Raw genomic sequence first — 15,475 nt, 5'->3', positions numbered from 1 at the left:
TGAAGATTCTTATCTCATTTAAATCAACAGTGGGATTTTCTCCAAAAATCAAGCACCAGTATTCGGGACAAGTGCATGTTTTTATTTGGCAATGTCCTAAAATTTTATTCCACCCAGAGAACAAGAGGACCAAGTGCCTCTTCCTGTTGTACCACTATGGTCAGGCCCTGCTTTTCCAGATCTTAATGACCTATGCATCCATGTGCATACAAATGCAGTGTACACACCTCCTACTCAAGCATGTGCAAGCCCAGAGCCTTATGCATGTGCAGAGGGGAAAATAGACAAACAGGGTCACATCCCGATGTTTCAATAGATAAATGCCCTGCCCAATTCAGACCTTCTGGGTTTTACCAGTGTGCATCTGCCACACGCGTGCATTATGTCCCAGGTCGTGAGTCATAGTGTGGCCTCGTGAATCGTTTATTAGAAGGTACTCAGGGCTGGAACTTCTGTCTCATAGGTTCATTGTGAGCCTTGTTGGGGTGGGGGCTTGTTTTCTCTGGGTGATGCCACTGCTCTGCCTACTCCTTCCCTTTACCTCCCTGGCTATTTCCTATTTACCTTATCCTGCAAGGCCTCCTCTGTGTTTCATTAATTCAATTAATACTTACACAACTCTTACTATGTGCCAGATGTTGGTCTAAGCGCTTTACAAGAATTGACTCCAAGTTAATCCTCCTGACCGCCTTATGAGGGCTGAGGCAGGGACAATTATTACCCATTTTATAGATGAGGACACAGAGAGGCTAAGTAGTCTGTCCAAAGTTACACAGCCAGTGTGTGGCCAGAACTAGGGCGTGGACCCAGGTAGCCTGGGTCCAGGCTCCATGCTCTGTGCTCTTAACCACTCTGCTGCCTTTTGACAGCTTCCTTCAGGAACCAAGGGCGGTTCTAGGCAGCTCTGCTGAAATTCCAACAACCGAAGCTGAAAGCTCTACCTTAGGTCTAACCCTAGACCACCTCCAAGTCCCACAGCCACCTGTATTTTTTCTGCTGACGCTTCTCACCTTAAAATGTGACTGCCCACTTCCGTGTTCTTCCCAGGTCTTCGCAGAGCCTTTGCCTGCTTGGTGACTGGCACACAGTCCATGCTTAATAGTCATTTTTTGACCAGGTGGATAAATGAGAAATGGAATGACCTGAAGACAGTTGGGAAGGTGGCACCAATGGGACTGGGGACTAACTAGTAGTGGGCATGGGGTATGTGTCTACCATGACCCCCACGGGTCTGGCATGGGTGACCAGGTCGGCTGTAGAACTGAGATGGGGATGAAGGAAAGGGATGATTTGGGGAAAGGTGATAGATTTTATTTTGGTAAGTGCAGTGGGCCTGTGGGACATCCCAGAGGATGGATATATGGGACTGGGCTCAGAAGAAAGATCGGGGTGGGGGTGGGGTATCCTGGGAGATTTGAGATCTATAGATAAAGGAGGGTAATAGAGACAGTGCTGAAGAAGGCAGAGGCAGGATGGTCAGCACGCCCTTGCGCTGCACCTTGCTGCTCCCATAGGAGCTAACTGAGCAGAGGTGCCTGAGGCTGGCCTGAACTTCCTGCCAAGGGCTGGGGGGCACCAGCCTTTGGGATGAGAGCCTGGGCCTGTGCTCTGCACTGCTGTCAGAAAGAAGAGCCCACGTGCTGGAGGGCTGGTGGGTACCAGGAAAGTGTCCCTGAGCTGACTGTACCTAGATGTGAATACTGTGATAAGGCCCGAAATCACAGAGCCTCCCAGGGAGGACAGCCAGTGACAGGGCAAAGGGTCAGGTCCCTCCTTTGAGCTCTTCTATCCACAAGAAGGTAACGAAGGCAGGTACACTCAGAGGAAGAAGATCCTAAATCCCTGCAGCTCTCAGCTTTAAATGAAAAATCCACAACTGGCTTTGCTAGATTCTCTGCGAAGGTTCTTTGAAGCAAAAGAGATACCCAGACAGGGGCGCCTGGGTGGCGCAGTCAGTTAAGCATCCAACTCAGTTTTGGCTCAGGCTGTGATCTCAGCGTTGTGAGATAGAGCCCCACATCGGCCTCTGTGCTCAGCGTGGAGTCTGCTTGGATTCTCTCTCTCTTTCCCTCTGCCTCTCTACCCCACGCTTATTCTCTCTCTCTCTCTCTCTAATAAATAAATCTTTAAAAATAATAATAATAATAATAATAATAAAAAGGAAATGCCCAGACAGAGGGACAGACTGACAGATAGCAGCTGAGGGGTCTCTTTGCTTGCTTCTAGAGCTATGCTGAGCTAAGCTAGCCCTGTGGTGGGCACCTGCTAGGCAGGTGACTTCAAGAGGTCAGTGGATCCCTTTCTAGAGAAGCATGTTGTTATGGAGGTGGAGGGGGAGCCTGGCAGATTCCTTCCCTCCACTATCAATCTCCTTACTTGGACCCCCTGCCTGAAGTTCTACTTTTTAGGGGTTCATATCTCTGAGCCCTCAATTTTTGGGGGGGTTCCATGATAAAGGTAAGATACTTCTGCACAGTTATGCCCCTTGTTAGTCCCCTAACTAAATGATTGGGAGAAGGAGTAACCACTTCTCTGGCTCAGGAGCTGGGCTGCTATCTCTAGGTTTCCAGTGGCTTCTGAGCTTGCCTCCTTCAATGGTGGATGTCTGTGTACGTGTATGGGGTTAGGGAGGGACAGCTGTAGGTCAACCATGGGGTTCCAGGCCCCTTTCCCCTGGAACTCCAACAACTACTTGGGCTGTGAGTTCCACCTAAGAAATAACCCCAACAGGCTCCCTGGCTGTCCTTGCTTACCAGTTGGTAGAAGGTGACGTGAGGTCCCTCGGGATCATAAAGGAACCACCAAGTGGCGGCGGCCACCGTGGCCAGGCCCACGTACACTGCAAGGAGGAGAGGAGGAAACAGGCTATAGTGGGTAGCTGTGGTTTTCTGGCATCCACTTCTCCTTCCTAACAATCCCCTGAATTTCTGTCAAAGAACCACCCTCTCCCTCCCTGAGCCATGTGTTTTGCAAGCACCTGTCCTTAGTAACAGTGGTGGGCCCTGACCGGCAATCAGCACCTGCCACACCCCTGGCCACGATGATTGGTAGGAGATAAGCAGGTGACCCAATCTGGGCCAAGAACAGGTCTGAGACTTTTGTCATATTACTGAGGGGTCGCTCTCTGTTCTGTTGAATTTGGGGTTGTGATGGAGTAAACATGAGGCTACAGCTGCAGCAGCCATCCCCCCTCCAGGGGATGCCTGAGAATGGAGCTGAGGCAGAGCCAAAATATGCCAGAGGCCTGGATCCAGCCATACCTGAAGCATGCTCTAGTCTTTTCCATGAGATGAGCCCAGTTTCTTTTGGCATGAGCCAGGCCCAGGCATACTGTCTGTAGTTTGCAAGCCTAAGTCAGAGAAGCTCCCAAGAAGCCCCTGAAACCCCACTGAGGGCCCCACTCACCTCCAATAGCCAGATATCGAAAAAAGAGCCAGCCGCTGATGAGGGCCTCATGAGGGTTCCTCGGCAGCTTCTCCATGATGTCCAGGTCTGGTGGGTTAAAGCCCAGGGCTGTGGCAGGTAGCCCATCTGTCACCAGGTTCACCCAGAGCAGCTGCACAGGGATCAGGGCTTCCGGGAGGCCCAGAATTGCCGTGAGGAAGATGCTGGAACCAGAGTCACAGGCTCTAGTCCCCAGCAACTGGAGGGTCCTACTCCTACTCCCAAGGCTGGAAAGCTCACCTACTGTCTGCATAGGAGTCCCATCTCACTTTGCCAGTTCTTACGTGTGTGCGTGGCTCTGCCCCACGCTGGGTCACTCCTGCCCTCAATCTCAGCTCTGGAACCTGGACAAATCTGGCCTTTAGGCCTCTCCTCTTTAGGCCACAACTCCTCTAGGGCATGTGCGCACGTGGACAACGCACACCTGAGTACATCCACATTTTTTTTTTTGACAGACAGGAGCAAAACCTAGCACAGGCCACACAATCACACAAACATAAGCACCTACAACGCTTGTCCCCACATGCAGAGACGGCGGGATTCACATGTGTCCAGGCAAACTTGTGCTCACCATTCCCCACAGGCCTCTCTCACATGTGAGCCTGAGTGTGTACAAATTATATACTGGCACAAATCCTCTGTGCTCATACTTATGCCCAAAGATGCACAAGAGAACACATGCACATGTGTACACATACCTTTCATTTGAGTACACACATCATGCTCACACACAACTGTGTGCACACATTTACATACACAGGTGAGCACAGTTACTGGCCCAAAGTGGGGCTAGTTCTCCCATCTTGCCAACTCTAAACATGGGAGTTATGGCTGAGGGATGATAGGGTACTTTTTAGGCCCCTCATTGGGGGCTGGGGTTCACCGAGGCCTCTGGAGGAATGATGAGGTGCTCCTGCCCCTGCCCTCCTTGAGGTGAGACCCTAGAAGGCCCCAGCCAGGGCAGGACACGTGTCCATCCACCCTTATAGCCCCATCCCAGGAACAGGCATTTCCCTTAGTGACCTAGAGCTGGTCAAGAGGGCTGGGAAGAGGAAATACAGGGCCTCACCAGACCACCTCGCCCACGTTGGAGGAGATGAGGTAGCGGATGAACTGCTTCATGTTGCTGTAGATGGCACGTCCCTCCTCCACTGCGGCCACGATCGAGGCAAAGTTGTCATCTGACAGCACCATCTCGGCTGCTGACTTGGCCACAGCTGTGCCAGAGCCCATGGCAATGCCAATCTCTGCTTTCTTCAGAGCCGGGGCATCATTCACCCCGTCTCCGGTCTGGGGCCAAAGTTAGGTAGGATCATGCCTAAGAAACTTCACTTCTCCTTCCTTGACTCCCCTCAACTAAGTCTATCCCCAAGCTCAGGGGACATCCCCAAGGAAGCAGACAGCTGAAGAGAGCAAATGGTGAGGTTGAAAATGAACTTAGAGACTGGGCTGGGGATGAGGCGGTTGCAGACCAGGACAATTTTGAAGAGAAGATCAATTTGAAGGTCCTCATCTTCTTGATGAGGTGGACTTGGGGAAGAGGGTGGGTCACTGAGGATGGTGGAGGTGAAATTCAGGTTGGCTGTGGTGTAGAAGATGAAACTGAGATTAGGGGCAAAATTAAGGTTAAGTCAGGGATGAGGTCAAGGTTGTGGCCCAGGAAAAGAACCAGGTAGGTGTTATAGCTAAAGGTTGGAGCCAAGGTGAAGGTCTGGGTCAACACTGGACTCAGGTAAAGGTCAAGTCAAAGTCAGAGGCCAAATCAAGGTTATGGTCCACATCAGGAGTGATGTCACAGTCAAGGTTGGAGATGCAGTCAAGGTCAAGATTAGAGGCCATATAAAGTTGAGGACTACATAAAGTATTGGTTTTTAGGGGTCAAGGTCAATGTCAAGGATCAGGTCAGGGTGCAGGTCAAGACTGCAGCCCCTACACGTTCTGCATGGAGCACTGGGTGTTATGCACAATGAATCATGGAACACTACATCTAAAACTAATGATGTAATGTATGGGGATTAACATAACAATAAAAAAATTTAAAAAAATAAAATAAAATAAAATAAAATAAAATAAAAGACTGCAGCCCCTAACAGGGTTGAGCTCAAAGTAAAAATCAGATTAAGATGGTCAAATTCAAGGTCAGGAACCAAGTCAACATGAAGGTCAAAAATAAAGTTAAGAACCAGATTACAACTGTAGTCAAGATTGGTGACCAGCTCAGTATCAAGGTCAAGACTGGGTCACAGGTTAGCATCAAAGTCAAGGTAAAGGACTGGGGGTGGAGATCAACAGAGGCCAGGTCAGGGGTGAGATTGGGGTCAAGAATCAGATCAGTGTTGACAATAGGTCTGTAATCAAGAATGAGACAAAAATACCATACGATCCAGCAATTGCACTACTGGGTATTTACCCCAAAGATACAAATGTAGGGATCCGAAGGGGTACGTGCACCCCGATGTTCAGAGCAGCAATGTCCACAATAGCCAAACTGTGGAAAGAGCCAAGATGTCCATCGACAGATGAATGGATAAAGAAGATGTGGTATATATATACAATGGAATATTACGCAGCCATCAAAAGGAATGAGATCTTGCCATTTGCAACGACGTGGATGGAACTGGAGGGTATTATGCTGAGCGAAATAAGTCAAACAGAGAAAGACACGTATCATATGACCTCACTGATATGAGGAATTCTTAATCTCAGGAAACAAACTGAGGGTTGCTGGAGTGGGGGGTGGGGTGGGAGGGATGGGGTGACTGGGTGATGGACACTGGGGAGGGTATGTGTGCTGGTAAGCGCTGTGAATTGTGTAAGACTGTTGAATCTCAGATCTGGACCTCTGAAACAAATAATGCAATATATGTTAAGAAAGAAAAAAAGAAGAAGAAGAATGTAGCAGGAGGGGAAGAATGAAGGGGGGGAAATCGGAGGGGGAGAAGAACCATGAGAGACGATGGACTCTGAAAAACAAACTGAGGGTTCTAGAGGGGAGGGGGGTGGGAGGATGGGTTAGCCTGGTGATGGGTATTGAGGAGGGCATGTTCTGCACGGAGCACTGGGTGTTATGCACAAACAATGAATCATGGAACACTATATCTAAAACTAATGATGTAATGTATGGGGATTAACATAACAATAAAAAAATTTAAAAAAAAAAAAAGAATGAGACAAAAAAAAAAACTGGGCCCAAACAAAAGGTCTATCCAAAGGTGATAACGGATAAACAAACTGTGGTTATATTCACATGGTGGAAGGCTACTCAATGATATAAAAAACAATCATCTACTGATACCCAAACAACGTGGATAAATTTCAAAAGAAAGAAGCCAGACACAAGAGTACACACTGTATGATCCCATTCATATGAAAATCTAGGACAGGCAATCGATGGTGGAAAAATGGCCTGTTGTGAGAGAGGGGCCTGATGGGGAAGGTACGTGAGGGAACCTCATGCGTCCATAGTAATGTTCCTTATCTTGATAAGGGTTCGGATGACACGCAAAGGTGTGTCTGCACTTATCAAAACACATCAAATGAATGATATGCTTAAGACTCGTGCATTTCATTGCATGTAAGTTTTGCCTCAAAAAGGAAAAAAATAGAACCACAAAGAACTGCTGCTCTCTAGAGTATGCATTCTAAATTATGTGAGGGTGAAGTGTACTGATGTCTGCAACTTACTTTGAAACTTATTTAAGAAAAGATGGATTAAGGATGGATAGATGGATAGGTATTTGCAAAGCAAACAGAATATTACTTGTAGAATCTAGATCATAGATATTACAGGTGTTTACTATAAAACTATTTTAATTTCTTTTTGCGTTTGAGATTTTTTGTAATAAACTGTTGGAAAAAATAAGAATGAAGCAGAGGCAGAGGTGGTATGAGTTGCTCTTTCCAAGCTCTATGGCCAGTGTCCCCCTCACTCCTCCCCACCTCAGCTCGGCTCCCATCTGTGGCCTCACCATGGCGGTGACCTCGTTAAAGGACTGTAGGTTCTCTACGATTCGGGACTTGTGCGCAGGTTCCACACGGGCAAAACAGCACGCCGTGCGGCAGGCGTGGCGCTGCTCCTCGGGGCTGAGGTCATCGAACTCGCGGCCTGAGTAGGCCTTCCCCACCACATCCTCTGTGTCCCTGAAGATGCCAAGCCGGCGGCAGATGGCCACAGCTGTGCCTTTGTTGTCCCCTGTGATCATGACCACACGGATGCCGGCCTGGTGGCAGCGTGCGATGCAAGCAGCCACCTCAGGCCTTGGAGGGTCCAGCATGCCCACGCAGCCCACAAAAGTCAGGTCCGTCTGTAGGGAGGGGCAGATGCAAGTGGAGCCTGGGCCTATGCTCAACCTCCTACCTGCCCAGCCTTTGCAGGGAGACGCACAGCCCCCAGCCTTGGGGCTCTGCCCTGGCGCCCACCTCGTACTGCACAAACTTGCTGCAGTCGTCCAGCTGCATGTCCTCCTTCCTGGGGGGTGCGTCCCGAGTGGCCAGCGCCAGGCAGCGCAACGTGTCTGAGCCTGAGCCCCAATCCCGAATCTTGGCCAGGATCTGCTCCCTGCAGGTGGCAGTCAGGGGTACTGTGTGGCCCCCCACTCGGACTGAGCTGCAGCGCTCGATCACACTCTCAGGAGCCCCCTGTATCATGGGTGAGGGGAGAGGCAACTCTGTCAGTCAGGACCCCTTCCTTCCCCTCTTGCCCAACTGAGGAAGTTGAGGCCCAGAAATGGGAAAATGCCATCCAAGGGGACACAAAGCAAGATATGGACCAGATTCCATTCTTTGAAAGTTCAGAGTGAGAACCAAGGGGGCCTCACTGTGAGAAAACCCAAAAGGAATGGCGGGGGGGGGGGGGTTGTGGCTGCCCATTGGGTGGCACCCTCCCCCCCTACCAACCCAAAGCTGGGAAGGTCTGCTGCAGCATTTAGGGAGGGGGGATAGGACGGGCAGCCCTCCTACAGGTCCTGCCTCCCTGCCAATCTGGTGTGGCTGGGATCCCAATTCTGTAGGGGGCTCAGCAATGGGAGGCAAGCTGAGCCCTGCCTGGGGACCAGAAATAGAACCATGCTGAGGGTGTGGCTCTGGGAAGGTGTTCTTGGGGGTGACAGGTTCCTCACTAGCCTTGGGGTCTCACCTTGGGAATAGCTTCTGAGCCCTCCATCAACGCCTTCTCCCTCTCCCCAAAGGGCACTCCAAATGCTAAGTTTTCAAGGTGGCCCGAGATCCCAATACAGAAGCCTTTTCATTTCAAAAGGGGTTAAAACCTCCATTTCAGTGTGAAGTTAGGACTGTCATTCCTACTTCAGGTTGAAAAGCAGTGACAGGCAGTATGACGGGCAGAAGTCTGGATGGGAGACTTCCTTCCCTAGGACTCAGTTTCCAGAACGTGAAGCACCAAAGATGGGCACCAACCACCGCAACACCCCCATCAGAGGTGAAAGGCTTTTGAGACCTTCCAGCTTGACCTTGCCATTCAGATGGGGAGACTGAGGCCCATGGAGGAGCATAGGTGACCCCAAGGTCATGTGACAAGGCAGTGCCTCTCAGCCCAGAGTTGGGACCATGGTGAGCGGCAAGCCTTGGTGCCTGGCCCTGGCTTTATCTCCACTAAGGCTGGATCCTTAGTTCCCCATGGAGGGCTGACCACCCTCATTCTAGATTCACTGCTTCAACAATGGGCCTCACACCTCCCTCAGTCTCCCACAGTGGCAGTCACTAGCTCTTCAGAGGACTGAAGATCAGATCTCCCAGGGACTCCACATGTGCAGAAGCCCCAGGCCAATTAGGCAGGCCCCACCTTCACAAACATCTTGCTGCCCTGGGCTGCCAGGCCAGGGCTAGTAGGCGTGCAGTACACTGACATGGACTTCCGGTCTCGGGAGAACTCCAGAGTAAACTCCTTGCGCATCAGCTGCTTGATGACCTATGGGGCTCAGAAGGGTCAGGATGTGAGGGGCGGAGCCAGAAACTCTCACTGCTTTCTTTCCAGCAGCTTGATCCCACGAAGAGCCTCTTGCTCCCCGTGGGATGATGTCTATCCGCCTCTGATCCTGACATTTGAAGCCCCCATCTCCCTCCCTCCCTCCCTCCCTCCCAAAAGGTTGCCACTTCCTGACCATGCTGTGCACTTCCCAACTCTGGGTCCTCGCCCACACTCAGTCTTCTCCTCTCTTTTCTCTCTAGCCAAGTCTTACCAGGGTCTGAGGTCCCTCCTCCTCCCAGAGGCCTCCCAAGACCTTGTCCTGCTCCCTTTCTTCTCTAGCTGCCCAGACGCCCCAGCTACGCGGCCTGTGGCCAGAGCCCTCACTGTGCTCACCGCATTGCAGGCGCTGGCTCGCTCCACCCGGGACAGGGCCTGTAGGTCGGTGTCAAACACGTTCATTTTCTCCACCAAGCAAGTCAGAGCCGTCTCCGTGGCCTCTCCTACCTTCTCATACACGCCCTTAGCCTGGTGGGGCCCACAGTACAGGGGGTGAAGAGCAGGGCAGTCTCCAGTGGACCCCCATCCTTACCTCCCACATCCTTACCTTACCTCCTGGCCCCTGGAGCTCTCGTTACCAGAGTTACCTTTAACCTCCTTTGCAGCAGACCAGCGGGGCCCTTCCCAGTCCAGCTGACATGGGGTCTGGATAGTGGCTGGCACTGAGGCTTCCCTTCCCTTCTGACACCCCCTCTGCCCCACCCCCAACCCCACCTCCGCCCCAGGCATCAGTGAACATGTATCCTCCCTGCTATCCACCTCACTCTCTGCAGGCTCCTTCTCAGCCTCCTTCCCCAGATTCCCCAGATTCCTCTTTCTAAACTCTGCTGTCCAGACCCTGCTCCTTCCCTCCTACCTTCTCTCCCTGAGGCCTCATATAGCCCCTGCTTCCCCCACCTGTCATGTGCTTGACTTCCAGTGCCCAGCCTGGCAGTGACATTTCCCCTGAGCTCCAAGCCCACATATCTAATTGCTGCCTGTTGGACTTGGTTCCTTAGTGACCCTCAGGCCACCTCCCCTTATCCCTATATTTGCCACTCCAGTGACAGTCCCAGCCAGGACAACAACCAGGAGGTACCCTCCGTCTCTTTCACCTAACCAGTCACCAAGTCCCACCCTAAATCTCCAACCCACGCTTTCTTCCCTTTCCCTGGAGTCCCAGCCAGCAACTCTCTGACCTGGGGGACCACACAGGGGCTCCCTGAATCCACTCTTGTCCTGTCTGTTCCATCCTCCACACAGAAGCCTAGGCGATCTTTTGTAAATGTAAATCTGACCATATATATCACTCCTCTGCTCAAAACCCCTTGGTGGCTGTCTACCGCCTTCAGCTCATTATGAGACCCGACTTGATCTGGTCAAGTCCTTCCCTCAGGCAGGAGTATCTTCATGCATGTTCCATTCCACTGCTCCAGCAGCAGGTAAGGGCATTCAATGCCTGCATCCCACCAGCTTGTTATGACCTGTGGGCCTTTTCTGGGCTGTGCCTTCTACCGTAAACACCCTCCCTAGTCCTACTGCCCAAATCTCTTCCTCAACACCGTGGCACTACAGTCCCTTACATTACCGTCTTCCACAGCCCGAGAGCCCTGGGGCACAGTCTCAAAGCCAGTGAGAAAGCAGTGGTGGTGGGGGTCTGCAGAGGTGACAGTGTTCCCGGGGTGTGGCACTCCAAAGAGGCAGGGACTGCCAATCCTGGGAGTTTTGAGACACTGGGAGAAGGGTCACCTGGATACTAGTGAGGCCACGAAAGAGCGCTGGGTCCCACCTCATTGTAGTCCAGCGCCGAGTCATTGCAGAGGGCACAGATCGTCGCCAGCTCCACCAACCCATCGAACTGCCCACAGTGCACAGGCTGCTCCGCCCGCCTCCTGTGGGGCGGGGCCTTGGTACCAGGGCATTTGGCCCCGTCCCCGGGAGGTGCATGGCCTCCTGATCCCGCCCACAGAGCTCAGAGCTGTCCGGTGTGGCCCAGCTCACCGAGGAACCCCGCCCACCACACCCCCTTGCCCAGCACTCACACTTCGCCCTCCGGGGCATAAGTGGTGCCTGAGACGGTGAACTCGTGCAGACGGCAGGAGCCTGCTTCGGCCTCGGCTACCACAAACATCTGGGGAAGACAGAGGCATGCTTAGGCAAGCCCTCACCTCTCTCCTCTTTGGGCAGCCAGTCTGAATAAAGCCTGACCCAAAGGTGGGATCCTCTGGGCCCCTGGAGAAGCTGCTGGCCTTCTCTCCTGCCAAGCTCTGGGAGGTTGCAGTGTGAGAGTAGGGTTCCAGCTGAGGCAGGGCCTCTGCTCTGGACCCCCTGAGGGGTATAAGGCAGATTCCTCAATGTTCTGGATGGAGCCCTGGGTCCTTGCCCATTTTGTTAATGCGACTCCCGGCTGAGCACCTGAGCATTAGTTTCTCCACTGGTAAGAGGAGAAGAGAGTGGGATCTGAGTACAGCTGCCCCTCTTCTCCCCATGAAGGGATGGGTTCCTGGCCTCTAAGGGTGGAAACCCACACTCTGCTCTGAGGCACAGACTCTCCTGCCCAAAGGTGTTCGCAGACAGTGAGCTCTTGCCTACAGGGCCTGCTGGGTCACCCAGCCCCTACCTGTGCACCCCAGGGTCAGGCGGTTTACCCCTCCCAGGGCAGCCCATTTCCTTGCCTGTCAGCCAGCTTCACCCAGGAGATAGTTCTTGCTTTCCAGAAATTGCCTTGCTGCACATTTCCAAGTCAATGACCAGCTCAGCACCCAGTAGGTGCTCAACAAATGTCCCTTCTTTTGTGCTCCCCTCCCTACTCCTGAGGGCAGCCCTCCAGCCAGCATAGCTCTTGAGAAGTGAAGTTTCTCAGCCCCTCTTCCAGCAAGTAAGGCCTCTACAACTTCCCTATAGTGTGTTTTCCAAATCTTTATTACAGTTAAGGAACACTCTGTTCAAATGAGGTCCCACTAGAGATTTTAGAGGTCAGGGGCCACAGGATGTAAAGCTTGCAGGTGCCCCTTCCCCTGTGGCAGCCCCTAATGGGCTTCAGGGTTTTGGATACAGAGCCTGAGTTTCCCAGTGGGCAGATTACGGGAGCAGAGGTGGGAGAAGGGTGATGGGGGGAATCTGGGAGGGGTGGGAAACCCACAGCCTTCACCATTACCCCACCCACCCCTCTGCCCCATGGGCCTGCTGGAGTTTCAGCCAGAATCCCTGGAGCATGCAGGCAGCAGGCCCAGGATCTGGAATGGAGTGCCAGGACATGAACAGTTCCTGACCCGGCCCTTCCCAGGTCACTGGAGCTGGCCTATCTGGTGACAGGCATTGGCTGCGGAGTCATGGTGGAGCAGGACAGAACCTGGTTGGGTCCAGGCCCAGCTTGGCTCAGATGCCAAGGCTCTACTTGACCCTCTGCTCTGTCCTTTATGGCTGTCTATCAAAACTTGCATACCCAAATTTCAGTTGGAGAAACTGAGGTTCGTAGACAGGCAATGACCCACCAGGGCCCTACAGTGACATCTGGGTCCTAGTGACACATGTCTAGCCAGACTTTGCTGCTCTGCCCCATGAAAGCCTGGAGCTGCTCCCCACCATGGGGCAGCCCACAGGTTCTGTCCTCCGTCCCCTGCCAGAGAGGAGTCAGGGGGCAGCCCAAGGAGGGAGCTCAGCCTGCTGAGCATCACACGGCGGCACCAGTAGGACCCCAAGCCGACTGCAGCTTCTCACCCGGCAGACGGACATCTGGTTGGTGGTGAGCGTGCCGGTCTTGTCGGAGCAGATGACTGAGGTGCAGCCCAGGGTCTCCACGGAGGGCAGGCTCCGCACAATGGCATTCTTACGTGCCATGCGCCGTGTGCCCAGAGCCAGGCAGGTAGTGATAACGGCCGGGAGGCCCTCAGGGATGGCAGCCACGGCCAGGGCCACGGCAATCTTGAAGTAGTAGACAGCGCCATGGAGCCAGGAGCCGCCATGGGCCGGGTCAGCAAAGTGGCTGATGTTGATGACCCACACGGCCACACAGATCACAGAGATGGCTCGGGACAGCTGCCGCCCGAACTCATCCAGCTTGCGCTGCAGCGGCGTCCGCTCCGGCTCCACCGCAGCCATCTGGCTCCGGATCTTGCCCAGCTCCGTGCGCAGGCCTGTGGCCACCGCCACACCCAGGGCCTTGCCCGATGCGATATTGGTGCCCTGGCCGGGGGACAGACGAGAAGGGCTGCTTAGCATCCCGGCGGGGGCCCAGGACCCCGACCCCTCCAGGCTAGGGCAATGTTCTTATCCCCTACTGGGCTTCCTTCGTCTCCGTGTGGCTCAGTGCTCCCAGCCTCACGCAGCTATCCAGTACCGAGCTGTGGCGGTCGCCCCCAGGACAGTGCTAACTCCGCCAAGGCCAGGACTTGCCGCAGCGCCATACCCCCAGTGCCTGCCACGGGGCCTGGCACGGGAAGCACTGCATCGATATTGACAGTGTGATCAGCTAGCACAGCACACTACCAACCTCGAAAAATGCCATTCATAAGAAGCCAACGTGGCCATGCCGGAGTGCCAGGCTGACTGTGATCCTAGGTAAATAATCTGTAAGTATTTACCGAAGAATCCAGAGAACTTGAGTTTATGTCCATCCACTCCCAAGGCCCTGGTAAAATCCCTAAGTCCTGGTATAAAGGCCAGCTAGCCTGGAGTGTCTGTGTCCTCGTCTATAAAACGGTTCAACAAAGCTGCTGCTCTGAGGAGGCTAATAAGCTGGTACCCCTTCAGACAGGTGCGTGCCACCGGCAACCTTAGCTTCTCTTCTTTCGTCCGCCCCCCCATGCCCCCCCCCCCCTTGCAGGCCCTTCAGCTAAGGAAATGACCCGCTGTTAGCCGGAGCATCTCCCTTAGAAAGCTACGTCATGACAGCTGCTGATGCTTGAGCATGCCCTGTACAGCGCCCCCCCCAACTTCCAAGCAGCTGGTCCAAGGCTTCCATGCATCTAGGCAGGGTGCTCTCCTTAAGAACTCTGGGCGAATATTGCTTTCTCCATTTCTGTTCACTTCTGGGGAGGTTTTCTAGCCTTATAACTTGGTGCCATGGGCCACAGCCGAATGGCCTGACCCACCCTCATGGCTCCCATGTTCAGCTTCAGGCTGTTTCTGGGCAGCCTGTAAGTCCCTCTGAGGCCACAGAGGCATATCATTCCCAGCAGCGTTGAGCCCACCACTCGCCCTGAAAAGAGCCATTGGGCCTGGCATCTTGCCTTAGGGGGTTGGTTTTCCCATCTGAGAAATGGACTGTTTCTGCCATCCTCCACCACTTTGACAACCCTTATTTCTAGAGGATTCTCCATTGAATGATTATAGGCTAGCTCTGTCCCTCTCCAGGTTAAAGCAGGATAAGCCTAGCAGGCAAGAGGAAAAGCTCTGGAGTCAGAATGTCTGAGTTCACATCCCAGCACTACCATTCACTGGCTGTGTGACCTGGAAAATGCAAATAACAAGAGTACTTACTTTAAAAGCACCGTGAGGCTTAAATACACGTAAAGCGCTTAGAACAGTGCCAGGCACACAGCCTTCAGTAAACACAAGCTATTACCAGTACTATAAATTTGTATGTATTGTCAATAATCGAGGAGGTTCTTTCTGGTAGGGCTTTAACTGATTAAATGTTAAAGTTTTTATTATCAGTGTCCAGACAAAGGCCCCAGCCATCCCAGGGACTTACAGAGAAGAGCATATTCTTCTTGTCCTGGTTCACAGCTCTGGGATCCAGGATGGCATCTGTGTGCTTGGTCACAGACACGGATTCACCTGGTCATGGAATCAGAAATGAGAAGCCCCACATGAAGACACCCCCATCCTTGGACCTATCCCCTGCTCAGCCCTAGCCTCCGGGCCTCACCTGTCAGGATGGACTGGTCCACTCTCAGTGTGGTGGACTTGATCTCGATGAGGCGGAGGTCAGCGGGTACTTTGTCCCCCACTGTGGAGAGAGAGTGGCTGAGTGTGGCTTTGGGCACCACCCCTTGGCAGAGTCAGGAGGACGGCCAGGAGCCAAGGCTAGGGCTGAGAGGCAGGGGCCTGGGCTGTGATCCCTGAGAT

General features: G+C 53.0%; 1 protein-coding gene across 1 annotated transcript in view; it reads right to left on the bottom strand.

The window, feature by feature from the left end:
• Positions 1–15,475, bottom strand: part of ATP2A3 (ATPase sarcoplasmic/endoplasmic reticulum Ca2+ transporting 3) — a 34,716-nt gene that overhangs the window by 6,557 nt on the left and 12,684 nt on the right. Inside the window, exons 6-17 of the mRNA XM_032399100.1 lie at positions 15,276–15,356; positions 15,099–15,184; positions 13,124–13,588; positions 11,446–11,534; positions 11,193–11,295; positions 9,761–9,892; positions 9,242–9,367; positions 7,864–8,082; positions 7,413–7,748; positions 4,514–4,734; positions 3,406–3,608; positions 2,754–2,839 (exon numbers count right to left, since the gene is read on the bottom strand). Of these exons, the coding sequence (XP_032254991.1) occupies positions 2,754–2,839; positions 3,406–3,608; positions 4,514–4,734; positions 7,413–7,748; positions 7,864–8,082; positions 9,242–9,367; positions 9,761–9,892; positions 11,193–11,295; positions 11,446–11,534; positions 13,124–13,588; positions 15,099–15,184; positions 15,276–15,356 (2,147 nt within the window). The remainder of the gene's footprint in view (positions 1–2,753; positions 2,840–3,405; positions 3,609–4,513; positions 4,735–7,412; positions 7,749–7,863; positions 8,083–9,241; positions 9,368–9,760; positions 9,893–11,192; positions 11,296–11,445; positions 11,535–13,123; positions 13,589–15,098; positions 15,185–15,275; positions 15,357–15,475) is intronic.

The sequence above is a fragment of the Phoca vitulina genome, unplaced genomic scaffold, assembly GCF_004348235.1.
Source record: "Phoca vitulina isolate PV1807 unplaced genomic scaffold, GSC_HSeal_1.0 scaffold128, whole genome shotgun sequence".
In the NCBI taxonomy this organism is placed as follows: Eukaryota; Metazoa; Chordata; class Mammalia; order Carnivora; family Phocidae; genus Phoca; species Phoca vitulina.
This window is presented reverse-complemented; position numbering and strand designations above follow the sequence as displayed.